Source organism: Gouania willdenowi, chromosome 21 (genome assembly GCF_900634775.1).
Source record: "Gouania willdenowi chromosome 21, fGouWil2.1, whole genome shotgun sequence".
In the NCBI taxonomy this organism is placed as follows: domain Eukaryota; kingdom Metazoa; phylum Chordata; class Actinopteri; order Blenniiformes; family Gobiesocidae; genus Gouania; species Gouania willdenowi.
In genome coordinates, this window is record NC_041064.1 from 2,815,339 (window position 1) to 2,843,296 (window position 27,958).

Genomic DNA, 27,958 nt, shown 5'->3' on the forward strand with positions numbered 1-27,958 from the left:
ATTTATGTATTCAAAAAATAAATAAAGTGTCTGACACAAAAACTTGGTCAACAAATATCCCTGGGGTCAAAATGACCCCCAGGGAAAATATGTAATAATATTTGAGGATAATAGGAGGGTTAAATTCACTCTGGACGGCAGATTTTCAAAGGTTTTTTTTCAAAGGAACCATCAGGGGGGCGTGTCCTAATGCCTGAAATCAGTCATTTCAGATGGACTGTGGGTGAGATCGTCATCATTAATGGTGTGAAGCAAACAGTCAATAATAACAGTGAAGGTGTTGCACTAATTCCAATTTACATGTACTGTACAATATCATTTGTAGGGCTGTAGTCAACCAAGGAAAAAAAAAAAAACGGAGAATGAATTATCAGGTGCAGAGGACGAGGAGGAGAAAGAGAGACAAATATTTAGTTTTGGCGTTTTATGTTTAGTTTTATGGTGCAGATTTACTTTTAAACACAGATGATCTGAACCTTATTCAAGCTTTGACCAGAACCCGACAAAGCTAACGTGAAACCTCCAGGTCTGACAGACATTAGGTATTTATAGCAGAGCCCGACCTGAAACCGACAATTAAAAATCTATTTTTCCCTCATACAAATGACATATTTACGTTTGTTTTAGTGATAAGCCTGTTTTTATTAATAAACTGTTGATGTCAACATCAGATAAACGCATGTCAAACACAGGTGCACAGTGCGCCCCGCAGCGCCAGAGACAGCAGTGGCTCTGTTTACATAATCCATGTATCAAATATAAGGATAATCCATGTTCTTGTGCAAAAAATTATTGATTTAACAGTGGATGCGTGCGTTTCAAATCTATTTTAATCTGTTCGACCACGTCGACCAATTATTCGACTAAACGACCAAAGTTGGCAGCTCTAATAATTTGAAATTGAAACAATTCCCAAAGCAAAAATACACGTGAACACGTCTGAATGAATCCTCCACTTCTTCTAGTTTCACTTGAAGCTGATGAGGTATTCAGGGTAGGCGTGGCTGTCGTGGAAGATGATAAACATGTGGGGCGTGGTCATGTTATCCACCACGCTGTCGTACATCTGCACAGACTGAGCTCCTTTAGATGGAGGAACCAGCATGTTGACTTTACCCAGAGTGAAGTCTCCAGTCAGCACACGACACACATACATGAACTTGTCTCCAGTGGCGTTGGGCTTAGAGTACGTGTCCTGTGCTGAGTAGTTAGCGTTCACCGCAAAGTACGAGCCGTTGCCATAATTAGCAGCTAAACAGGAAGAAAGAAAAAAACAAAACATTTCAGTTAGCAGATGATGGGTTGTGTGTATTTTTCTGTCATAATGTGTTGCTTTCACATTTTGTGTATTTTTGTAGATGTTTTGTGTGTTTTTGGAGCCATTTTGCACATTTTTTGATGATTTGTGTATTTTTGTGTAATTTTATTGACATTTGTTTATTTATGTGATTGATTTGTGTGGTGTTTAAGTCATTTTGTGTTCTTGTATTGTCATCCTATGTATTTTTGAAATCATTTTGTGCATTTATGTTTTTGATTTGTGTATTTTTCTGTCATTTAGTGTAATTTTGTAGAGGTTTTGTGTGTTTTGGGATTAATGTTGTGTGGTTTTGTCATTGATTTCAGTGGCGGCTGGTGCATTTTTCTAAACAACTCCAAAAAAGACATACACCACAAACAGGGTTTGTGTGGCTTTAAACAGATAAGGACAATTGCAGTTACAGAACTGCTTTCAAACTAAACACATTTATTGTTATTGAACCCATAAACAAGTAAGAACAAATGTATTTTATACCAGTGGTTATCAACATTGTTTGGCTCAAGTACCCCCTTTGTCTATTTCTCTGTATTTTTTTGAACTTTTGCTGTGGTTTTTGGCATTTTTTTTTTTTTTCTGCCATTTTGTGTATGTTTGGGTCCTTGTGTAGTTTTATTATCAATATGTGAATTGTTGTCGATTTGTACAGATTTCTTTAATTTTTTTACATTTTTGTTGTGTAATTTTGACATTTTTTGTATTTTTGTTGTGGATTTGTGTGTGTTTTTGTTTCAGTTTTGTGTATTTGTATTGTCATTTTATGCATTTTCTGTCATTTTGCTTACATTTTATTATCAATATGTATATTTCTTGTAGAAGTGACTGTATTAGTTTTTTATTTTATATTTGAGTGTTTTTTGTTGTTTTGTGTAATGTTATTGATATTTTGTATATTTTTGCTGTTTTATGTGTCAGTTTGAGCATTTTTTGTCATTTTGTTGTGGTTTTGTAGTTTTTTTCCATTTGAAATATTTTTGTTGTTCATTTGTGTGGTTTTATGTCATTTTTTGTGCTTGTATTGTCATTCTATGTATTTTTCTGTTGTTTTGCGTACATTTTATTATCAATATGTACTGTATGTATTTTGTGCAGTCACATTTTTTTGTTGAGGGGAATGATAAGGTATGTAAATAATGGTTGTAGCAGTTGTTTCTATAAGTGTCACACATGGACCCAGAAAGTTCTCACCGTTCTTTCCAGCGAACGATCTGTTGAATCCGTGTTCGTTGATGGTCGCCACCGTCGTTTGGCAGGTTCCGTGAAAGAGACGGCGCTCGTTATTCTGATGGCCGTTCATTTCCTCCATGTGACGCTTTTTGATCATCAGACTTTTCCACAGCACCGGGTTTTGAATCCTTTCGATCTAAAAGAGACGAGGAGAAGCATTTCTTATGAACACGTGACGTTGAACAAAGCTGAGGCAGATGTGGCCAATGGCCGCAGGCGTGTGCTGCACCTTGGTGACGGGGCGCGTGCACGTGGCCTGGAACAGACTCAGGATCTCTGTGTGCTCTGCTGTGCCAGGGTTGAGGGTGACGCTGTGACTCTTGGTGTTGTCCTTCATGGGTTCCCAGTGCCCAGGCATTTCCTCATCTAGTAGAGACAGAGAAACCACACGGTTGGGACACACTGTGATCTCGTCTAAGATGCATTGATGTAAATATCAGAACTTTCTGTGTCAACACGTTTGTTTGAAAGCTTATCTGAAGGAGAGTTCAGGCGAACATTCTAGTACCTTTGAGCTTATCGATCCTCCGTATCTCCATGGTGTTCCCCTGGCTGTCCGTAGCCTGGTTGTTCTGCATGTCAACGGTGTAGTCCTGACTCAGCACGGTGACTTTAATGCTGACCTGGTTTTTTTCTAAGGCTTGCTCCAGCAGGAAGTTGTTCATAGGCTCGAAGCTCTGAAAGGTAGCCCCCTGCTCTTTGTACTGCCAGTCAGCCACAGTGCACGCCACCTCCACCTTCCTTTTGGTCTCCTCCTGCTCCCTGACTCCACCCAACATCTTGTAGATCTCGTTACTGGCAAGCAGTACGTCCTTATTGAGCCCTTCGATGATGACGGAAGCCACCGCCTGTTTGCTCTCTGTCGTTATGCTAACGCTCAGTTTTCTCTGGATCTCATTGATGAGCTTGTAGTCAGAGTCAGAGAAGTGGAGGATGGCGTCGTCTTTAATGGCCAGATTGTGCAGTTCCTGTGCCACCATGTGGTTTATCCACTGCTTGGCGCGATCGATGTTTGTTTGTGAGTCGCTGCAGATGTGGAAACAAGCGGGGTCCGTCTGCACAGGTGCTACTACGAAGTCTCCATTTCTCTGATGTTTCTCAAGACTCTTACCATAGAAAAAAGCTGAAAAAACATGTGTTAGTCTTGAAGAAATCAATGAAAAACAACAGTTATCAAAACAATTTTCACCTTTCACTTTGGAGTGAAAATTTTGCCAAAAACCTTTGTCCTTAGTGTCTGTGACTTGTCTCTCTTGCATGCTGCTGTAGAAGTCATTCAGCATGGGTTCCTGGAAGATAACGATCCTCAAAGTGGTGAGTGTGCCGGACGTGTTCTTGCTCAACACGGAAATCACTGCGTCCAACATGACGTCGGCGACCTGCTTTGCTTTCACTTGACCTTGACCTGTGGATGCAGAAAAAAAACTCAGTTTACACTGAACGGTTTAAGCTCAAAGGAGCAAGAAGAAGAATACGGAAGAAGAAGAAGAAAGAAGACAAAGACGAAAAGAAGAAAAAGAAGACAACAGAAGAAGAATACAAAGTACTAAACAATACAGAAGAAAAGAAGAAAAAGAAAATGACGGAAGAAGACGAATACGAAGATGAAAAGAAAAGGAAGATGAAGATGAAGATGAAGATGAAGATGAAGAAGAAGAAGAAGAAGAAGAAGAAGAGAAAGAAGAAGAAGAAGAAGAAGAAGAAGAAGAAGAAGAAGAAGAAGAAGAAGAAGAAGAAGAAGAAGAAGAAGAAGAAGAAGAAGAAGAAGAATAAAAGAAGACGACGGAGTAAAAAGAAGAAAAGAATACGGAAAAAGATGAAGAAGAAAAGAATATGAAAAACAAAACAATACGGAAGAAGAAGGAAGATGAAGAAGAAGAATAAAAGATGATGATGACGACAACGGGAGAAGAAGTACGAAAAATACGAAGAAGAAAGAAGACTAAAGTAGAAGAAGCAGCAACAGAAACCAAAGCCATATGCAGGTGTGACCTGTGCCGAGGGCTGGAAATGATACAGATGTGAAGGAGTTGCTGAGACACATCTGCAGAGCGTCCTTCACAGCGTTGTTGATCTTCTGAGGGTCCGTCTGTCCCACCAGGTGGAGGATCTTCTTACAGCTCAGGTTCCCTCCCTGTGTCATCATCATCCCAGTGGTTTTATCTGCTCCTAAAAGCACAAAGAGTCTGTGAGTAACTCACCGTAGTAAATCCACTAGTTGAGATGAAACACAATGTGTTCAATCATTCATTCATTCATTTATTACAGCGTTAACTTACCGAGCTTTTGGCATTCTGCCTCCACAGCCTGTCCAGCAGCCTCTAGGATAGCTTTAGATACTCCTACAGTATAAGACAAATACAGATTCATTAATACCCTTTATTTAAAGGAATTGTAGCAAATCAAGAAATTCATAATAAAGTAGATCGGAATGGGGCAACTTTTATCACAGCAAATTATCAACATTCATTGGATCATTTAGAATGATGACCAATCTGAACATTAATTTGTGCTTTTGGAATCATTATGTGTAATTTTGTTGACATTTTGTAAGTTTTTGTCATTGTTTTATGGTTTTTTGGGAGTCATTGTGTTATTTTGTTTTTGTTTTCTATAATTTTGACATTCTCTGTATTTTTGTTTTTTGTGTAATATTGTTGATATTTAGTATATTTTTATTGTCAATTTGTGGGGTTTTGAACTTGTTTTGTGTATTTGTATTGTTGTTTTGTGTATTTGTATTGTTGTTTTATGTTGTCATATAATTGTCATTTTGTATATTTTTGTGGACAATTTGTATAATTTTGAACTGGTTTTATGTATTGTATTTTGGTGATATTTAATTGATAGTTTGTGTATAATTGTCAATTTCTGACCTTATGTTTTTTTCTCTCATTTTGTGTCATTTTATGCATTTCAATGTTGTTTGTATAATGTTAACATTCTATGTGTTTTTGCTTTGTGTGTTTGTGTGATTCATTTTGTGTAATTTTATTAGTATTTTGTGTATTTCTGCTATCATTTTGTATAATGTTTGTAAATGCATTTTTGTTTTCATTTTGTGTGTTTTCTCAAGTCATTTTGTGTATTTATTTGGTGCTTTTCCACATATATATTAATTTTTATTTTATTTTTGGCACAAAATTAAACTGAGGGCCGTATGTGGTTGTTCATGTGTGACATAGACAATGACTAAAAATGAGGGCATACATTAGGGCCTGGTAAGTAAAATGTTAGTTCAACAAAATACAAAGAAACATAAGCAAATAAATGAAAAAAGACTGTCCAGTCTGAAGCTAAATTATATATGTTGGTCTCCCCTTTCTCAGCTGCTTTAAAAACTGAGGTAAAAACATTTACCAAACTTTCAGGTTCATATGATTGAAATTCCAAACAGTTTAAAATAACTAAACTGTTTCTGTTCACCTGAGATGATCATTTGAGGGTGGTGTATTGTGAGACGGGCATAACTAGTGACTATTTGGCAAAACAAATATTGGTAAAAAACAAACATTTTTGTGGGAATATTTCAGTTTTTTTGTATGGATCCGTTACCTGACTTGAGAGTAAAAGTGTCATTGGATGAGTTCACAATCACATCGGTGGTCTCCTTAGTGATGTCCCCCTTGGCCACCTGTATCGTCACACTTCCCATTTTTGTCTCATACATTCCTGGACTTGAGACGACTTGGGAAAAATACCCTGCTGAAGAAGAAACACCAAAGTGAAGACGCCCAGAGACACGTATGTACATCTTCTCTCACAGGTTCTTTCCTAACTGATGACAAACGTGTGTATTTAGCCTCTTTGTCCTCTGGTGGGCCACAGGGTTCCATTTTAGGTCCAGTTTTATTTTCACTTTACATGTTGCCCCTAGGTTCAATCATCTCTAGCCATAACGTGTCCTTTCACATGTATGCAGATGATATACAAATCTATCTCCCGATTACACCAAACTCCCCAGATGCATCTCAGTCCATCCACAGGTGACTGGATGACATTAAACTCTGGCTCTCACATAACTTTTTATGTTTAAATAAGGGCAAATCTGAACTCTTTCTTTTCGGCGCTCAAAACCCACTCAGTATTGTTCCTGGTCTCCAGTCTCTCGTCCCCCACACTGTCATCAGAAACCTTGGTTTAAATTTGGATACAAACGTGAACTTTCACAAGCAAATTAACTCTGTAGTCTTCTCACAAAAGTGAAGCCTTTCCTCAGCCGCTCCGACCTGGAAAAAACTATTCATGCATTCATCAGCTCACGATTGGATTGCACTGTATTTTGTACTCAATTCGACCTCCATACACAGATTACAACTTGTGCAAAATGCTACTGCCCAGCTCCTCACCAACTCTTGCCAACATGACCATATCACACCTGTCCTTTACTCCCTGCATTGGCTCCCGGTCCATTTCAGAATCCAGTACAAACTTTTGCTTTTTGTTTTCAGTTCCATCCATGGCCTCGCACCTATGTATTTATGTGAGACTTTGACCCCTCACCGGCCAAGCAGAGCCCTACGTCCTGCTCAACACTGCTCGAGGTGCCCGGGTTATGTTACAAACAGTGAGGTGATCGTGCTTTAGCTGTGGCAAGTCCAAAACTCTGGAACTCATTACCGCTTGAATTATGTGCCATCGAGGACCTGCCCCTGTTCACAGCAAAGCTAAAGACTCACCTGTTTAGAAAGAGATTTGATACATACTGTAGTTCTGTGGCACTTGTTTTTAATGTGATAATGGTCTATTTTTAATTATATATTATGCTGTTTTTAAATTGTATTTTTTTATTGTGTACAGCCCTTTGGTCAACTTTGGTTGTTGTAAAGCGCTTTAGATATAAAACTTGATTTGATATTTAGGTCAAAGACTTGTTACCAACCTGAACTGGGTGAGGAACCTGAACCGTCCGAGGAAGTGGGGACCATCTTTTTAAATTCCTGACAAAAAACCTAAACACAGAATCAGCAACAGACTCATAAACGCCACTTCCTTTATACACTTCATGTTTAGGAATTCCATCAAACGTGTGGGTTGGTTATGTCACCTGGACGGTCTCCACGTCACCAGCGAAAAGGATAATCGTGATGGTCTTGAGATGCTGGGGTTTGGCTTTACTGCTGAACGCAAGGATTTCCTCGTACATCAAAGTCACTGCTTGGTCTCTCGGGAAACCCAGGTTTCCTGTTCCGATGGCCGGGAACGTGATGGAAGTGAGAGCATCATTCTCCACCCGGTTCAAACAATCGCTGATGATCTTTCTCAATTCCTGGAAGACACAACACATGCAACACGTCGCTTTAGAATTCAAATATGGAGGTCATCATGGGTTCTAACTTACCTTTTCAGATTTGCTATTTCCTTTATTGTAATGAGGAGCAATAGCATGGTAGACTTGTTTGCATCTGAGCTTGCAGGCGTCGGTAACAATGATTTCACCAACGTGTCCTGATGATTTGCTTGCTTTCACCAGATCCTGGAGTTTGGATCCGGCCACGTGAAGAATGGCATTGGAAACGGCTCCTTTGTTTAGCGATAGATCGCTGGCGAGAATATTAACAATAACGTCCGTCTAAAAACACAAAAAAAGGGATCACACATTGAAGCAACGGATAAGTTACCAGTTATTGAATTTCTTGCAATTTGAAAAACAAAAGACACTTACCGTTGCGTTCTCTATGCATCCTTTTGCAAGAGTGATATTCACACCCTCTTTGGTCTGCCCATGATACAAGTCCTGATCAAACCCAGCTGGCTTCCCATGTGATGAATGGTCTTCATGAGAAGGACTGACGCCGTAATTGCCAAACTCCTGCCTGATGACGCTCTTTATGGCCTGGACAGTGGCATCGTCGTTGTTTACAAAGTCTATCCTCCTCAATGTGCCGTCGTCACACTTCTCATCGCAATGCTCCTTCACCGCTTTCACAATGGTGATGGCGCACAGCGGAAGGGGGAAGCCGAGACCCTTGCTGATGGCCGGCAGGGCCACGGAGACGCAGCCGTCGGCTTCAGCGAGCTCGAGGCTCCCTTTGACGGCTCGCTTTAACTGAGCTAGAGCCTTCGCAGGTTTAGCTGGCTCAAATGTCGGCGCCACTGCATGGATGACTCTCTTGCAGCAGAGGCGGCCTCCTGCGTTGGTGATGACGCTGTCCCCGGGTTTGAGTTGTCCTTGCGTCTGAATTATTTTGTCGCATTCATCCTGGAGCTGAGGGCCAGCGGCTTTTGAAAGTGCTCCAGCAAGGCCTCCTTTGTGTTTCAGGTCTGGGCTAGATGAACTCACCACAGCATCTATGGGGTAAGTGCACAGATCAGCCTTACAAACGACTATATCCACCCCATCCGGTGTCTGAAGCTGGTAAAGAGGCTTTGGCCCTTGTTGGAATTTGGAGTCATCCTGACTAGTTTGAGTGTCATTAACGAGCTCGACCAAGCAGTTGGTTTCACTCTTGAGAATGGAAACGTACATTGCTTCCTTTTCCTGAAAAAGCTTCTTGACTCCAGGCTTGGAGATGTTCAGAATTTCAAAAAACACGCAACACACAAGCTTTTCAATCACCTTCTTGGCTTCGGTCGCATGAACTCTCGATCCACTCACACACACGGCGTCCTTTCTGAAAGTCAGCACCACCGTGTCTTGCAACGGCTTCATCCAGGATGTGTGCATGGTTTTAATGTAATTGAGTTTGACGCAGGGTTTGACCATCACCGTTTCTTCCGTTTGAGCGTTCTGCGTTAAGAAGTCTTCAAGCTCTTCGCTGACATCGTAGACATTGTCGATGTGGCCTGAGACGACAACTTGGTTGTCTTTGATGCGGATTTGAGTCCTCCTGCAGGGTTTGCTGTTCTCACTCTCTAACCGAAAAACCAGCTGCTGCCATTCGGTCTTTTTCAACACGTTACTGTCTTCAACATCCACATATTGAGATGTCAGTAGTTGTACCAGATGACATTGGGCCGCATTCAGGTCTCGGCCTGATACAGCCATGAGTTGCACACGGTTCGTTCCGATATCTAACACTGCGTTGATTCCAGCAGATATGAGAAGAGTCTCCGTGACCTCCTCTTGTTGTTCACTCTTTATGAGGTCAATGACGAAGCTATCCAACTCTAAATTCTGTCTTTTCAGGGAGAGCATGGCATCGTATATTACCCTATTGGCAGCTAAGATTTCGTCACTTAGCCCTGTGACTTTCAGAACTGCGTGGTCTTTGTGGTAGGACAGTACGAGCGCCGGGTAAACCTGTTTAAGCTTCTCCTGGAGGCCATCTTGACAAAGGATGTAGAAAACTGAACTGGAAACTTTGATTTCTTGGCTTACTATTAGTTTCTCCCTTCGTACTCGTTCTATAACCTTGTCTACAATACCACAGAGCGTAGATTCCAACCGGTCGATGTCATTCCGATAGCCAACAACCGTTAGGTGACCTCTTAGCTTATCTGGATGTATTATAATGTTTTCCTGTTGTTGTAAATTTTTGATCTTGAGGTCACATTCGTCCCAGACTTCTTCATCTGGTCGCAACACGAGTTGTCTGAATTTGGACACGGCTTGTGCAAAAGTTGATTTTACAGCAGTCGTCCATTCCCTGATGAGGACTTTGGCATCTTTCTGTTGCAGCAGTGAAGGTGACGGACTCAGTTGCACAATGGATTGGCTTAGGTTGACGTTGCAATGGTGCTTAGCTAGCTCACTCTGTACAGACTTAGCTGCTGGTTCAGAAACACTTATGAATTTCCAAAGGGCGACGTCTATGGATTCAGAGATGGGCGAGGGGAGTTTTGGCGATGGCTGTTTTTCGTTGCCGTACAGAGCTCTCCCTAAACTTTTATAAAACGGATAAACTCTGATCTCTTCTTTTTTGATGTGATGCTTCATCTTCATGACCCGTTTAACAGCTGTCATAAACACAGTATAATTATATTAGTCAGTATAACTATCACATGATCAACATTCATGTCAGCATTAGAATAATGACCAATCTGAGAATTGACACAGGAAACAATAAAGGGTTTTGTCTATTTTTGTTTAGGAATGCACTGAATATTGCAAAAAAAAGACAAATTCATTCTTCGGTTTTGTGAGTTCAAAGCAAGGCCGAATAGTAGCGTGTGACGCAATCAAACAATGTTTGACAGCAGTTTTTTTGTCTTTTCGTGTATGTGGCTTTCCTACCTTTGTCTTCTTTAAACGTGACGATGGCCGATTGATCTTCTTTATTGATAATCACACTCTCAACGTCTCCACAGTTGTTCTCAAAATAGAGATGCAGGATGTCTTCACCAAACCTTTCAACGTCTTCTGCTACTATTTGATTTGTGGGTCCCAGACGTTGAGCTGTTAATTTCCTATTGATAAATACTCGGTTTTGGTTGCATTTATTTAAGTCGATTTTTCCTGGTTAGACAAAAATAAATAAAGTAATCAGTTACAGGTTATGGTACAGTGGATGGTTTTCTGGTCACATTGGTTCAAAGGAAATACCTGTTCCTCTTTGAAAAATCACCACAGCAGAGGAAATGTCAGGTAACAGCTCCAAAGTGAATTTTGGTGATGACGAGTCGCCATCAAAAATGTTTTCCACGAGCATCTCCAGGACCTCCAGATCCATGGAATCGGGCAGGTTTCCCAGAACCATAGCATCCATGTACGGGTCTTCATCTTCTGATTCAGCCTTTGCTCCTTCAGTCTCAGGCTGATTCTTCTCCAGAGGAAAATACTCTATTTCACTTTTCTTTAACGCAGCAGGTTCTGCTTCTAATGAGACTGGAAAGAAAAAGGAATCAGAGCATAATTTATGAGCAAAAAAGGAGCTAAAAGAAAGTCTGCAGCTGATATCCAACGTTACAAGAAAAATATTTGACGTGCAATTTCTGCTGAAAACGAAAAACTAATTTAGTCGTTGCTCTATGAATCTGTGATAACCACATTTATTTATTCATCTGAATAATATCCACTGTTATCCAGGAACGTTTACTATTATTTGTGACATCGTATATAGTGATCCCAAAGATGGAAATCCTTGTTTTCATTGGAAATAAAATGGGTTAAAAGTTACTAAAAATGGTGGAAAGGGTGGTGAAATGGGATTTTAAAAACCACAGAAAATGGTTGAAAGTAGCAATTAGAGTGGACAAAAAAAGTTGTAAAAAGGGTTTTAAGTATCAATATTGGAACAATTAGTTTAAACTGGCAAATAATGGGCATGACAAATGGTGAATATGGTTAAATTGGAAAAAAAAAGCATAAAATATGGTGAAAAGAGGTTAAAAGTGATAATAATGGGTCAACATATGTGACATTAGGTGGAAAAAGTGGTGGAAAGGGTTTATAAGTGCTGAACATGTTTGAAACGAGGGAAAAAAGTGGCAGAAAAATGGTAAAAATAAGCAAAAATTAGCTAAAATTGTTCAAAAAATGTGCAGAAAAGGCATTGAAATGTGATGTAGAAGTGTCAGAAATGGGAGAAATGTAGCAAAAATCTATTAAAAGTAGCAAAAATATGGCAAGAAAAAGTGATGACAATAGGTTAAAATATGGCAAGTTTGGTGTAGTTGTAGAAAAATGGTCAAAATAAGCAAAAATGGGATGAAACTGTGTAATAAAATATTCTTAGTTTCTTGAAGGCATCTGGTGACCCCCCCTCCAGTGGCTCACAACCTCAAATAGGGTCCTGACCCAAGGTTGAGAACCCCTGCATTAGACTAGTGTTGAAATGAACTAGTAACTTGCATTGTATGTAAATTATTAATTCAAATTATGTCATAACAATATGAAATTAAAAAATGAAAGTATTTACCAAACCTTCTCAAATTTATTTCAATATTTGGTAGTAATTAAAAGTGTGAAGATAAAAGTAAATCGACCAAAATGTTCTTCAAGTGATGAGTTTAAAGACCAAAATACTCTCTTTTTCTCCCAATGAGAAAGAAATGAAAAAAGTAGACATTATTTTTAATATTTTATTCTAAATTGTTTTCATTGTATCCTTAGTTTTATTAATAGTTTAAATAAAACTTATAAAATAATACCTTAAAATAAATATATACATTTAGACATGATTTGAAAAAAATACCTAAAATAACTATAAAATAAATAAAGATGATAAAAGAATACTTTATTTTTTTCAAATTATTTAGGCATGATTTGAAAAAACTTGTCACTATTAAATAAAAGGTTTTTTTTTTCTTTTTGCTAAAACCAAAAATGAACTGAAACTATTTAAACAGATCTTCTTATTTACACCAAAATATTTCCTTAAACTATTAAGTTGATTTAAAAACCCATAAAGATAGGATGCACTGTCTATATTGTGTAAATTAAGTTTAAAAAAATGAAAAGTAAAAGTTATTTTCAATGCGTTATGGTTTTAAATGGTTGCTTTGTTATTAAATGAGGTTATGTAATGCTAATACCAAAGTTATATAATGTGCTACTCTATGTAATTTATTAATACAAAGTGAAACCACATGTGTCACAGTCACCTGATTAAGACAAACCAAAATAAAACAATTGTAAATAAGGCTTTGAATTTGATTTAATAACTTTATATTATTGTTAAAAACCTTTATTGTGAAAATCAATGAATAAATATGCTTCGCTTGATGCGTACCCTCTTTAATGTCCTCCTTCGATGCTTCTTCCTGTTGAAAAAGAAAGAATAACAATATGTTGTTGTGTTCTGGGAAAAGCCAACACCCTTAGTGACACAACAACAGCAAATAAAAAAAGCTCGAAGATCATTTAAAAACATGTGAGACACTTAGAGACCATTTAATATTTCAGTTTGTTGCAAAAAATAACCAATAATTATAGTAAATAATCATAACTTTCCTTAGTTATTGCTGTATAAAATAGTGTAAGTAGGTTACACATTAGCACCATCTAGTGTTGAATATTAAATACTTTGCTCAGAAGTGAAAGTATAAATCACATTTCATAAATCAAGTATTTATGAGAACAAAAGTTACCTCTGTAGTTACAGTAAACCAGGACAGGTTCCCAGAAGTTACATTACTTTCTAAAGACATATTTCACTACACAATCAACAACAACAGAGATGTGTTTTTTTTTTTTTGTCAAAGTTGGGTTCAAAAAATAAACTTTTCACGCTTGACAAACAGTTTTTGAACAAATCTAACATGTGATTGTTTCATTTAATATGTGAATCCATGTGTTTGAGTTTGTATAACAAATAAACTAACTTTTTATGACAGCGGAGGCAGCAGGAAATGAGATCAATGTCTGATCTGAGGGTCACATGATCAATGTGTCACGTCAACATTTAGAATTATGAGCAATTTAAGCATGAACACAGGAAACAACAAAGAGTTTGTGTGTTTTTGTTGTTGTTTTCTGTCAATTTGTTTATTTAATTTGTTTGTGATTTGTGCATTTTTGGGTTAATTTTGTGTATTTTTATTGAAGTTTTGTGTATTTTTATTGTCAGTATGTGTATTTTTGGTGTCATTTGATGAATTTGTATTATCTTGATTGTCAGTTCATGTAATTTTGTTGTTTTGTGTGTTTCTGGAGTCATTTTGTGAGTATATTTGTTGCTTTGTTGTGTTTTTAAATTGTGTTTTTTCTGTCATTTTTGTAATTTTGTTGTTGTTTTGCGTGTTTTTAAGTCGGTGCGGATTTGTATCATAATGTTGTTTATTTTTATTGTTAATGTGTGTGTTTAAAGGAGACATTTTGTTTGTTTTTTGTTGTCGATCTGTCATTTTCTTGTAGTTTGTGTGTTTTTAGAGTCACTGTGTATTTATTGTGTTTATTGAAGAAATTTATGTTTTATTCTCGATTTGTGTAATTCTTGACGTTTAGTCTATTTTTATGTCATTTTGTGTAATTTTTTTGAATTTTTATTTTTGTTGTTGATTTGTGCATTATTATGTGATTTTTGTGTCATTCTTTTGACATTTAGTGTACTTTCATTGTTGGTTTGGGTGTTTTTGGAGTCATTTTGTGTATTTTTGTGTTCGATTTGTGCATTATTTTGTGATTTTATGCAACTCTATAGAAATTTAGTATATTTTTGTTGTCGATTCATGTGTTTTAGGAGTCGTGTGTTTTTGTTCTTGAACTGTGTAATATTATGTCATTTAGAGTCATTCTTTTGACGTTTTTTGTATTTTTATGTCATTTGTGTAAATCTTTTGACATTTAGTGTAGTTTTATTGTTGGTTTATGTGTTTTTGGAGTCATTTTGTGTGTTATTGTTCTCTATTTGTGCATTTTATGTCATTTTGTGTAATTCTTTAGAAATTAAGGATGTTTTTGTTCTCAATTAGTGGGGTTTTAGAGTCATATTGTGCATGTTTTTTGTTCTTGATTTGTGCATTTTTATGTAATTTTATGCAATTTTTTTCAACATTTAGTGTATTTTTGTTGTTGGTTTGTGTGTTTTTGCTCTTGATTTGTGCATTTTATGTCATTTTGTGTCATTCTTTTGAAATTGAATGTATTTTTGTTGTTGATTTGTGTGTTTTTTTGAGTCATTTTGTGTGTTTTTTGTTCTTGATTTGTGCATTTTCATTCATTTTTTTTTAAACATTTAGTGCATTTTTGTTGTTGGTTTGTGTGTTTTTGTTCTCCATTTGTGCATTTTATGTCATTTTGTTGTTGATTCTTGTGTTTTTTTGAGTCATTTTGTGTGTTTTTTGTTCTTGATTTGTGCATTTTTATGTGATTTTATGCATTTTTTTCTTCTTCTTACATTTACTGTATTATTGTTGTTGATTTGTGGATTTTTTGAGTCATTTAGTGTGTGTTTGTTCTCTATTTGAACATGTTTATCTCAATTTATGTCATTATTTTGACATTTAGTGTATTTTTGTTGTTGGTTTGTGTGTTTTTGGAGTCACTGTGTGTGAGCTTGATTTCTGGAGCCACATGTGTGTAGTCTATATCTGATGTGTGTACTATTCTACTGACCTGTGAGCTCTTCCTGTCTGTGGGTAAACTAACTGACATCTTCACCATGCCTGAGTCCAGCTGGATCTGATGTGATCTTCTCTGTAAAACACTTCTCTGGTCTGTGGAAAAGAAGACACAGTCTCAGTTATTGAAATAAAAACACATCTAATATAACTGTTCGGTGTAAATAATACTCTTTACCCTCCTCTCTGCGGAAGCGAACCATCGCCGTGCTGCTGCCTGGCTCATAGTCCACCTCACATTCTCCTCCGCTGGATTTCCTACTTTGAAAATACTTCATCAGTTTGAGTTTAAGTCTCGGTGCGGTCGCTCCTTCCAGGTCCACGGACACGGGGAACATGTAACCGTCCGCCATGGCTCCTTCCACTTACTGACCGTCGGTAGAACGGGACTAAAAGTTACTTTCACTTTTGATTTTGAGAAAAGAAGGACGGCCCGGGTCGGGTGCAAACCGACGTCAGTGACTCAGGAGGAAACATCACAACGCTCATTGTTTCACTTTCTGCTGTTTTGTCGGTAGTTTCCAACCGACTGGAGGTGAGTGTTTACTTCATTACATACTCGTAATGTTTATAAAAGCTTAAATAGACGGTAATAGTTCGCGCTTTTGGCATTTTGTCGTCGAAATACACGGCACAGCAAAATGTTACCTTAAAATGTGTGTTTATGACGTCACTACACTACACTCCACACACGCGTTTTAAATACAAGTTAAGTTATAAATGACATAAAATATGTCGAAAAATACAACCAGGAACAGCGTGTTTTTGTCTCCGTGCAACGTTTAACCCTTTCTACGGACACTGATGCAGTTGATAGAGTTAGACGCTTGGGGGCGACGTTACCACAGGAGAGAGAAAGAGTTCTCTGGGAGGACAAACGGAGAAGAGAAGAAGAAGATACGAGCTTCCGGCGGACAACCGGAAATAGAAAAGAAGAACAAACGAAATGTATGTTTTTAGTAAATTCCGATTTATTTTTGTTATTTAATTTTGTTTGACATTTCATTGTCGATGTTGTGTATTGTGTTTTGATCCGTTTTCGTATATGTCGTCTTTTTTTTTTAATTTTTATTAACAATTAAACACCACAAAACCATCACATACTGTATGTACATGTGTACTATTAAAATGGTTAACAAACGTCGTCTTTTTTTTTTTTTTAATCAACAAATAAAAACACCACAAAACAGTCACATATTTACGTGTACTACTATTAAAATAATTAAACGTCATATGGTCGGTTTACGTTCAAATATCACGTCCCAGGAGCCCTGTTGTGAAGGAAGTGACTGAATTACTTCGTTAGCATTTTAATATTGAAGATAATGTATGTACATTTTGTAAAACTAACATTGAAACTAGAGACCTTTTTTTATGTGATGTTTTGTAATACAGATATTTTGGCGCAGTATTCAAAATTGGATCAAACATAAAATTATATTATTTCCAGCATTATCTAGAGATTACATATTTTTTGGTATGATCTTGCAAAATAAAATTAACTGCTGTAACATAATTTCGTGTTTAGCCAAATACTTTATCCACAAAAATAGGCTATTAAAATGATCCCCCAAATGTATTGTTTTCTTTTACAAATTTAATGTGGATATGAAGTCCTTAAAAACTCTAAAAGCCCAAAAAATATGATATTCTAAAAAATGTCCCCACTGAACTAGAGATAGCAAGAATGGATTAGAATTTTCTCTTGTGTCAAGGATTGACTTTAACTTTGTTTATTACTGTGTATTTGTATTTTTTTTTAACCTCTTTTTATTCTAAATGAATGACATCGTGATTGATATTTGCTTACTTTTGTTTCATTTTGGATGTCATTTTTTTCATATATGCCCAAATGATATTCCCTGATTTGTTTTGTTGTCTATGATTGTTTACTGTTATACTGTTTAATATTGAGTGCATTGAACAAATGATTAGTTGCTTTGAGTTGCTGTTCCCTTGGCAAGTTCTTAATTCTGGTATTTTGTTGTTAATTGTAAAATGCCATATTTGTTTATTTTTTTGTTAATTAAAAAAAAAGGGAATTTTTTTTTTTGAAGAAACGAGCATCCGGTGGATGAACGGCAATAGAGAAGAAAAGACCAGCATCCGGAACACAAGCCTGTAGCTGCAAAGTTTACACCTATTGTGCAGTAGTTTTACTTTTCCTTCCGAATAATTGATTAACTATGGCAGGGCAATTTTTATTTATAATATCTGTCTCCCTCTACTGGAGTAAGAGTGTAACAGCGCTAAAAGTCAGAGTCAATGTATATGTAGAGTAATTCAATGTGTTTAAAAAAAAAATGCAACATTTACACAGAGATCGTATCATCAAATGTAAAATTTGAAAACACTAAAACTGTGACCATTTGTAAAATTTATCAGCAAAACCATATAAAAACCAATAACATAAAAAAAACAAAACAAAAACAATGGTAAAAGTTTTTAACTTTGACATTCCTGGAAACAGTTGTCTGAATAAATGAAACCTTAACATATTATTCTAAAAAGAAGACAAAAATAACTTGCTGGAATTACTGCGCGTAAGTCAAGGAAACATCGAAGCGATTCGCAGACACCTCTGAAGAAGACTGGCAGTTGACAGTCAAAACATGTCAAGAGATCATAGTAAATTTCCTGAAAAAACAGTTGTCTGAATAAATGAAACCTAAATATATTATTCTAAAAAAAGATCAAAAGAACTTGCTGGAATTACGATATCGGAATGGTATCTGAAGTGAAAAAGTCTACCTGGTGTTTCTTATGCAAAGTTATTTCCATCTCTTTAGGAACAATGGACGAGTGCAGAAAAGAGATTTATATCGATGAGACCCTTTTCGACATCGTGAAAGACTTCGAGCTCGAGTTGTGTGAAATTATTCACAGCAAGTATGAATGTAAGGTCTCCATTAAAGGCATATCGCACAAGCCTTCATCTGCTCTCCCAGATCTCAGATTTGAAGCGAAGCTGGATTCAGGCGTGCGTGTGTCCGTGTGGAAGGCAGATCTCACTCAAGCCAAAGACTACGCAGTCGTGAACGCAGCCAATGAAAATCTGAAGCATTCCGGTGGCCTCGCTCTGGCTCTGTCCAAAGCCGGTGGCCCTTCCATCCAGAAAGAAAGTGATGATTACATCAGACGTCATGGTCGTGTGAAAACAGGGGATGCAATCTTGTGTAGAGCAGGATTACTACCATGCAAATGGCTCATTCACGCCGTGGGGCCACGGGTACCACTGCATTCTAACCTGGTGAAAGAAGAGCAGCAGCTCGAGAAAACCATCATGAGCATTCTGAACCTAGTAAAGGAACATGATGTGAATTCAGTGGCAATCCCAGCCATAAGTTCTGGGATCTTCAACTACCCGCTGCCACAGTGTGCAGACACCATTGTGAAGATGGTGAAGTACTACTATCAGAACCTCTCGCCTAGAGAGAAACGTCCCTCCGAAATCCGCTTCGTGAACCACGACGAGCCCACGGTCAGAGAGATGGAGAGAGCCTGTCATACGTTTCTATCCAGCCATACGACGCAGGTATACGGTGCAGCAGGACCTAGTCCCACAAAGAGAAATGCTCCCAGTGCCCCTACCTCCAAATACAGTGTGGAGTTGGGAAATGTGGTCCTGACACTGATGAAGGACGCCATTGAAGATCAGCAGGTAACTGTCTGTTTTCTCTAATATACATCATCTATGTTTAATAATAGTATCACTCAGGGTCCCCACGGTCATGACATTCTTGGAAAAGTTATGGAATTTGAAAAATTCCATAAAATCATGGTATAATTTAACTGTTTTAGAAAAGTTTTGGAAATATAGCCTATTTTATTCTAGTGTTTAAAATATATTAAACCCCAAAGATGACAAGTGTTATCTCAAAGTGAAAGTGCTGCATACCGGTATGGAAATTTAGTAAAATAGTTTGGAAAAGTTTTGAAAAATCATTGTAAAAAAAGTGTGGGAACCCTGATTATTTTTGCTACATCAATGAGGAACTAAAGGAAACCTCATTGTTAATACTTGTGTGAAATGATTTTTGGATAAAACTGGCTTTAATCTGGATCAGGATTTTAGAATGGGTTTGAAATGCTTTGATCCAGGCAAACCAGCTCCTGTTAGTTTGTTTTTCCATTAATCTTTTGGAATGCTGAACTGGAAAAACCCTATTTTTCTCCTTTCCTTATGAGTAAAAATTAAACCCAGGGCCTTCAGAAGAAGTTCAAACAACAAGAACATATAGAACAATGTCTCTGACAGCAATAATAATAATAATCAAATACTATGAAATGTTAAAGAAATAAAATATGAGAAAAAATTAATAGTCACTCAAACCTCTGCTAAGATATTGTCAGTTATCTGGATCAATAATCCTGATCATGGTACCATGATCTTTCACACTCCAAAGGTTTGGAAGAAATATATATTCCCATTAATACCTACAAGGTAGGTCACAATATATGGACAGCCCCAATTTTGGTAAAAATCACAATAAAATGCGCAATCCGTATCGTTGGGTTGAGGAACCAACTCAACGTAACTGAATAAAGATCAGTATATTATGAACCGAGATGTGAATTTTCAAAAAATTGGCCAGAGACGAGAGAGAGAGATTTTTCCATTTTTAAAGCTGATCCAGAATCAATATATTGATCCGGATCCCCACCGAAATTTTATTTAATCTTACATGACCTGAGGTCTATCCTTGGTTAAAACCTATAAATCCATTAAGGAATTATGATGTAATCCAGCTAACAAACAAACAGTTTTCACTCATCCAGCTGTTTACCTTTTCTAAGCAGTCACACAACACCTGTAAGGGACCATAGTCATCTGGGTTCACTCATAGATATACAGTAGGTGTGTCTAGTTTGCGTAGCTTTGATAATCAACCTCACAATTCTCTAGAATTAGTCCTAAAGGAAGCATACAAAGGGCAGACAGAAGGTGTCCAAGAACAGAGCCCCGGGGAACCCCACAGGACATTGTTAATCAGGGCTGCAGTCAACCAAAGAAATGGTTGGTCGACCAAGACTATGGCACACGTAGCGATTAGTCGACCAAAAAAAAAAAAAAAAAACGGAGAATGAATGCAGGTGCAGAGGAGGACAAGGAGAAAGAAAAGAGAGACACATATTTAGTATTAGTGTTTTATGGTGCAGATTTGCTTTTAAACACAAACCATTTATGATCTGAACCTTACTCAAGCTTTGACCAGAACCCGACAAAGCAAAAGGGACAGACATTAGGTATTTATATCAGTGCCTGAACCGAAACCGACAATTAAAACCTATTTTTTCCTCATACAAATGACATATTTACATTTGTTTTAGTGGTAAACCTGCTTTTAGATCAGCGCATGGGAGAACAAACGCACGTCAAACACAGGAGCGCAGTGCGCGCCGCCGCGCCAGAGACAGTGGATCTATTTACATAATCCACGTATCAAATATAAAGATACTCCATGTTCTTTTGCAGATAAAGGATTGATTTAACAGTGGATTTTTTTTTTTTTTTTCTTGCAGCCAGCACACAATCACACACAGCTGTTGCTGAACATAGAATCAGTGTTTAGGTATTAAATACATTGTATTGATATTTAATCTTTATCACTTATATAAGTGCACTGCATTTTTTTTTTTTTTTACGGTGTTGAAACTGATACCATTGATGGTCGATCAATGAAAATCTTGGTCGACCACGACGGCATCGACCAATTAGTCGACTGAACGACCAAAGTTGGCAATCCTATTTTTAATCTGTTAAAGTAATCTATGAAAGGTTTCCATTTACTTACAAACTCAGCGGTGTTACTTTCTACCATGAATATCCTTGTTTCTAATTTAACAGCTGGATGTTGATGTCAAAATGTTGCTGTATCATGCTAAGATGTTGTATTGTTGTACCAGCAAGCCCAGGTTTCGTTAGTGCCTCAAACAAGCTATTATCAAACGCTCCTGATGGACTATCATTGGACTTGTTGATTATTAATTATCACCAACAACCCATAATAATCTTCCATTGGGCGATTTTTATCAGAACAGAATGTAGATATGTATGATTATAATGTATTGTGTTTTCCTCTTCCATCCTTGTTTCAGACTGATGTTATCGTAAACACTACTTCAATGGACAGAGATCTGTCCCTTGGTGTGATCTCCAGTGCGATCTTGCAGAAAGCTGGACCTGAATTGGAGAAAGAGTTCAGAACAGCTCACCAAAATGGCAATCTCATTATTACAAATGCTTTCCGGCTGAAATGTAAAGAGATCTATCACACTTTCTGCATTGGTAAATGGGGGCATAAGGCTACCGAGGTAAAGCATAAGATTACAGGAAATAATAATACATTTCTGTCTGTTGAAGCATTATAAACCTGAGATTATTTATTATTTTATTCATACAGAACCTTCGAGACTCTGTGAAACAATGCTTAATTGCGGCAGACGTCAATAACCACAGGTCAATCGCCTTTCCAGCTATTGGCACTGGAAAACTGGGATTCACCAAAGAAGAAGTGGCTTCGATTATGTCAGAGGAAGTGTTTGAGTTCAGCAAACGTTGTCAAAACAAGATGAAAGTTCACTTTGTCATATTTAAGTATGACGAAGATACGTTTAAGGTTGTAATTTTACAGAAAAAGATCAACATTCAGTATTAATATCTCACCTATATGTAAAATGTTTAAACCATGTTTTTCATCTCCAGGCATTTGAGAAGGAACTAAGAGTTCTGCAGACAATGGCATCTGATCACGACATCCAGGGTAAAAACCTTTCAATGTCCTGATGGTTAAACACATCCTGGCATTCTGTGTAACACGCCTCATGCCCAGTGAGAGCTAGAGATGGCCTCCAAGGCTCGAAACTGGTTCCAATGCAGTACTTCGTGTATTTGAGGGCATCGTCTTTAGGATTAGGTGTGAACTTCTATTAGTGGTGAACGATTGATTGTAGCATCAATGTTGGTAAGAGTCAAATGTTGCACACTATTACTATTACTATGATTTAAGCCGCTTAAGATGATTTTTAACAGATAAAGGCATAGTGTAGGCCTCCTAGGTAGGGGTGTGCATTGCCATGAGTCTAACGTTACGATACATCCCGATACCAAACAATACGCACTATCAATAATTACACATTTCACCTTTAGAACTACAAAATGGCATGAAATACAATTAATTTATTTATTTTTTTAAACTAGTGAGAACAAGTAAATAGTAACTAATTCAAGCACAAATATTATCAAACTGTCAAACTGCATTTATTTTAAAAAGTTTAACTTTTGCTTCTACAACAGATTCTGATAAGTTCTTAAATTCTTATTTCATGATATATATCTTACACTCTTACTCATAGGTCAATAAATCAAAGATAATTTGCTCAAAAAAAGGTTGAAATTGCGGCTTGAAAATTTGTTTTGATTTCCACTGTAAACACTCAATTATTGACATTGTCGATAAAGTTTGGTGCATTGCATTATGGGATGTGGAGTCCCGTAGACAGATGCTTAGACGTGTTTTTCCTTCATTCTTACTGTGATTTCTTGTGTTTGCCCCAAAAACTCTACCAAAGTAACGTCCCAACTCCTTTCTGATGTTTTCATTTAAAGTTGCAGTAAAACAATGGAGAATGTTTATTTTAGGGTTTGTGCGGAAAGATCAGGAATACTGGGAACAAACCACAACAAAAATTAGGGATGTCCCGATACAACTTTTTCACTTCCGATACAATACCGATATTGCAGCCTTGAGTGTTGGCCGATACCGATATGATATCAGCATGAATCATATATACTTTTATGACTTACTTTGTGTGGAATGTTAAAAAAAGACTTGATCAAGTGATGTCACTCAAACAGAGAACAATAGTCAGCAACAGTAGGGATGAGAAAAACTGACCCATTTATTATGAACCAATTGGTTACATTAATGTTAACCTTCAACATAATATCTACAGTATTCTACAATTGAATAAATATAATATATATCAGAGATTTTAGATGTAGTCTGATAAAATCTGATATTGGTTTTCTGGCTGATATCGGACCGATAACCAATATGAAGGTGGGATTGGGACAACCCTAATATAAAGTCAAACCAATCACCGTCCTCCTTTTCTGGAGAAGAAACTCAAGAAATCCCAGTAAGAATGAAGTAAAAACATTTGGGAGTCCGCATCCCACAATGCAATGCACCAAACTTTTCAAAAGATCGAAACAACTTTCAAGCAGTAATTTCAAGCAATATTTGCAAATGATCTTCAAAGTATTGTTCCAAGGCCTACACTATGTCTTTATTGTCTTCAGCAGCTTTAAATGACTTTAACCCATTAGTCCACACAGATGTTGAGACTCAACTCATTAGCATTATTGGGAGGAGAAAGTAAACTTACCGTAGGGTGTAGAAGTCGTCCTGTGTTTGCTAACAGAACAGATGTGTTGTGTGTTCTTCCATTAGGCTCTATGGAATTAGAGGATTCCTTTGAGATGATCAATGCATCTCCACAGCTCAGCCTGACTGATCACATGCACAGAGATGAAGAAGCTCCAAAGATCTGCTTGGCTGGCTCCTCCCATGAAGCAAGAGAAGAGGCTGAGAAATGGCTGAATGACCTTTTTAAAGCCTCAAACCCTGTTAACATTCAGAACAACTTCATCCAGCACTTGACTTACAAGCAGCACCAGCAGTTGTCCAGTCTTAAAAATGCGATCTCCATTGAGGAGTTCTTCACTAAGGGTCATGCATGCATGACTGTTGAGGGATTTTCTCCAGATGTGGTCAGGGCTGTGCTGAGGGTGGAGGAGATGCTCTGCAAAGCTCAGGAGGAGTTCATCTCTGAACAACTGAGTGAAATTGGAACCATGACCATGACATTTAAAAACATGCCGTGTGAAAGAAGGGTAGCTGACAAATCAAGCCCAGAATTCACAGGAAGAAGTCAACACTTTCAAAATCAGGGCCTGAGGATAGTAAAGGTATCACATGTGACATCTGCATCCGTAAGACACGGTCTGCTAAAGACGTATCGTAAGTCCTTCTTTGTGTCGTTTTTAGGTGGAAGCGGTGTCGAACAAATCCCTGGAGAATCTGTTTGATTTAAAGAAGCAACAGCTCAACTGCAACCAAACAAGAAAAATGTACCAATGCATTCCAGCACAGTTCTGCCACATCGTGAGCCAAATCGGCTTCCACGTGGAGCTGGCACCACCAGAAGGTAGAAGTAGTAACGTGGAGTAGGCCTCGGCAGTATATCGAGATTCAAGATAAAATTGAGATTTCTATTTTGCCGATATTGAAAATTACAATATAACAATGTCTTTATTTTATAGCTTAGTTTGTATTAAAATACTTGTGTCCTAGACCTTCCCCTAAACCAGTGGTTCTCAACCTTTTCAGTCCACGACCCCCAAAATAAGGGTCCCAGAGAGCGGGTACCCCCACTGTAGCTGAAGGTGGTTGAACACAGACATGAACATTGAAGAACAGTCATGTGGAGACAGGACCATCTATAAGGGGGAATAAAGGGGAGAGATTTTTGGGGTCCATCCATAAAGTCAGTAAAATGATGGTCCATTGTTCTATGAATCTGTGATAACCACATTTATTTATTCATCTGAATAATATCCACTGTTATCCTGGAACATTTATTATTATTATAGTCATCTTAAAGATGGAAATCATGGTTTTAATCACAAATAAAATGAGTTCAAAGTGACCAAAAATGGTGGTGAAATGGGATTTTAAAAACCACAGAAATTGGTTAAAAGTTGCAAATCAAGAGTGGCTAAAAACAGACAGAAAATGTGGTAAAAAGGGTTCAAAGTGTCAATATTGGAACAATTCGTTTTAAACTGGCAAATAATGGGCATGACAAATTGTGCATGTGGTTAAATTGGCAAAAATAATCATGAAATATGGTGAAAAGAGGTTAAAAGTGACAATAATGGGTCAAAATGACATTAGATAGAAAAGTGGTGGAAATAGTTTATAAGTGCTGAACATGTCTTTAAAAGTGGAAAAAATGTGCAGAAAAGACATTGAAATTTGATGGAGAAGTGTAAGAAATGGGAGAAATGTAGCAAAAATACATTAAAAGGAACAAAAATATGGCAAGAAAAATTGATGAAAATAGGTAAAAATATGACAAGTTCAGTGTAGTTGCAGAAAAAGGATAAAAATAAGCAAAAATTGGCTCAAATTGTTCAGAGAATACGCTTAAGTTTCTTGAAGGCATCTGACAACCCCCTCCCAGTGTCTCGTGACACCAAGGTTGAGAACCCCTGCCCTAAACAAGCCACACTACAGAACTCACTCACACATGCTGTCACTTAGAGGAGAAAGGCCAAAAGTGTGACATATTGTGCAGTTGCTTGTTAATAAATGCGTCTGTGGAGCATTTGACATGTCTTTCTAGTCAGACTTTATTAAGTTAAAAATATCATGATTTATATCGTACTTTGCCATTTTGAGAAAAAATATTGAAACGAGTTTTGGTCCATATGGAGGAATAATAACCGCTTCCATGTGTTGCTTGATCCAGATCCACAACATGGAGAGGGCATCTACTTCACCAGCTCTGTGAAACAAGCCAAGCAGCTGTGGAGGCAGAGAAGCGACCGCTACCTCTACTTTGTGGAGGCTGAGGTCCTGGAGGGGAAGTCCATCCCAGGACACCGGGATCTCATCCTGCCCACCGACGGGAAGAGTCCCGGCACCAAGTACGACAGCGTGACTGGAGGAGCCCACGTGTGTGTGGTTTTCAGCAGCTATCAGGCTCTGCCCAGATACATCATCACCTGTGAGAAGCGCTAACCAGTTCAACAAACATCTTTAGTGTTTGTTCTTCACAATAATACAATCTACTATAATCTACAGCAGGAAAGTTATCTTTGATGTATATTCACATTTTCTTTAAAGTGGTAAAACCTGTTGATTTGTTCCAAGTTAAAAAAAATTGTTATTGTACCGCTCACAGCTTTGTTTTCCTTTTTATCACAACATTAAGACATTGATTTAACACAATAAAAGCCAAATTGAAGGCTCTGTGCTGACTTAAAATTGTGTTTTTCTGTTATTCACTGATTTATTTTAGGGCTGGGACTTTATCGCGTTAATTGAGATTGATTAATTACAGAAAAACAACGCAGTTAATCGTTTTTTTGCACTCCAAACAAGGAACCTCTCATTGCACGAGTTCCCGGTACACCCGTAATACTGATGCACAGACCACAACACAAGGAACAGGAGAACCTGAGGAGAAGTCATTGCTATGCGTTGTGGGTGTTAATTTTAGTTTAAATAAAAACACAGTGTAAAACAAAAGCCCAGTTGTGCAGAAATTCTGCAAGAAAGAGTTTGCCGATCACCGGAGCTCTGCTAGCCTCAGCTAGCACCTCAATGCTAAACATGTATCAGCTAGCACCTTAATGCTAAACATGTAGCAGCTGGCACCTCAATTAGGGCCGGGACAATGCGTCAACGTAATTGATGACGTCGATGCAAAAAATAAGTTGACGCACAATATGCACGCCGACGCATCGTCTGACCAAAACAAAGATGGCGGCGCTGGAGAATAACTAACGCGAGTGGATCCTCTGAGTTCTAAAAGTGCAAGGGAGTGAAGGCACGCACTCGTTTGTCGAAGGTAGCTGTTCCTCGTAACCTTCGTCCTTTATCCCGGGTGTGACCAGACGGCAGCACGTTGACGGGACAAGGAGGAAACATCCGCCGTGACATCAGCAGCAACACATGCAGCAGCATCTCACACACGTACGCACACAATTCTTAAGATAAAAGAAAAGTTTATTTTTTATTGGATAAGCGCTCTGTATTGGCATTTGGTATTTTGAGTTCAAGAAAAATGTGAGTGGCAGAGTATTACTTTAAGTTGTTATTTTCATGTGAATGAAGAATTAAAGCACTTTTTCAGTAAGCTAGGCCTGTGTGTTTTCAACATAAATATTAAATTCTGTTGGTTGAGGAAAGACACCATGACAGGCTGTGGCTCCCACAGCCTTTTTATTGAATGCTACCTTTGATAATGCATTATTTTGTACTTTTGTATTCTTACTTGAACTTTATTTTGAAATTTTGAGTTGAAGAGCAATAAACATATTGCAATGTTAAGGAATTCATTTTTTTGTGTTCATTTTAGATATGTAAATCAACATGTATAAATTACTTTTAGTCAATTAATGGGGAGATAATCGCTAATCGAATTGAATCAAACTGGAAATTTAAGTGTGTGCTTTGTGAACAATGCAATCAAAATATTCTATATTCTTATTACACATATTAGCACTCAGTGATGGAAATAATAAACACTATTTAGTTGTTTAAGATCATTTATTGTTTTCATTGATTCAGTCATATACCAAAATACATTTAAATTGGAAAATGTTGCTTCTCGTGTCAAATATTATAATCGGCCATTAATTTAGATTAATCGAAATTAATTAATTACAAAGTATTT

The 27,958-nt window shown here is 37.5% G+C and overlaps 2 protein-coding genes across 4 annotated transcripts; one reads left to right on the forward strand and one right to left on the reverse strand.

Moving 5' to 3' along the window:
* parp14rs1 (poly(ADP-ribose) polymerase family member 14-related sequence 1) lies at window positions 1-16,291 on the reverse strand. Of its 3 annotated transcripts, none has more exons than XM_028436746.1 (17): window positions 15,666-16,291; window positions 15,483-15,583; window positions 13,159-13,189; window positions 11,031-11,312; window positions 10,722-10,943; window positions 8,211-10,444; window positions 7,887-8,117; window positions 7,593-7,814; window positions 7,428-7,497; window positions 6,101-6,247; window positions 4,825-4,887; window positions 4,538-4,714; window positions 3,735-3,950; window positions 3,054-3,668; window positions 2,775-2,911; window positions 2,507-2,681; window positions 1-1,251 (listed from the first exon to the last, which is right to left on the reverse strand). In XM_028436746.1, the coding sequence occupies exons 1-17, from the start codon at window positions 15,838-15,840 to the stop codon at window positions 968-970; spliced, it is 5,382 nt and encodes a 1,793-aa protein (XP_028292547.1). In that variant the 5' UTR covers window positions 15,841-16,291; the 3' UTR covers window positions 1-967. The 3 variants fall into 3 exon arrangements, with proteins under 3 accessions (XP_028292547.1, XP_028292549.1, XP_028292546.1); XM_028436748.1 differs by having other exon boundaries at window positions 3,768-3,950; window positions 6,101-6,250; XM_028436745.1 differs by having other exon boundaries at window positions 6,101-6,250.
* parp9 (poly(ADP-ribose) polymerase family member 9) lies at window positions 15,764-26,544 on the forward strand. The gene is made up of 8 exons (XM_028436749.1): window positions 15,764-16,022; window positions 18,277-19,148; window positions 21,587-21,802; window positions 21,892-22,107; window positions 22,194-22,251; window positions 23,944-24,461; window positions 24,541-24,700; window positions 26,027-26,544. The coding sequence occupies exons 2-8, from the start codon at window positions 18,282-18,284 to the stop codon at window positions 26,296-26,298; spliced, it is 2,307 nt and encodes a 768-aa protein (XP_028292550.1). The 5' UTR covers window positions 15,764-16,022; window positions 18,277-18,281; the 3' UTR covers window positions 26,299-26,544.
* Window positions 26,545-27,958: the final 1,414 nt, after the last annotated feature.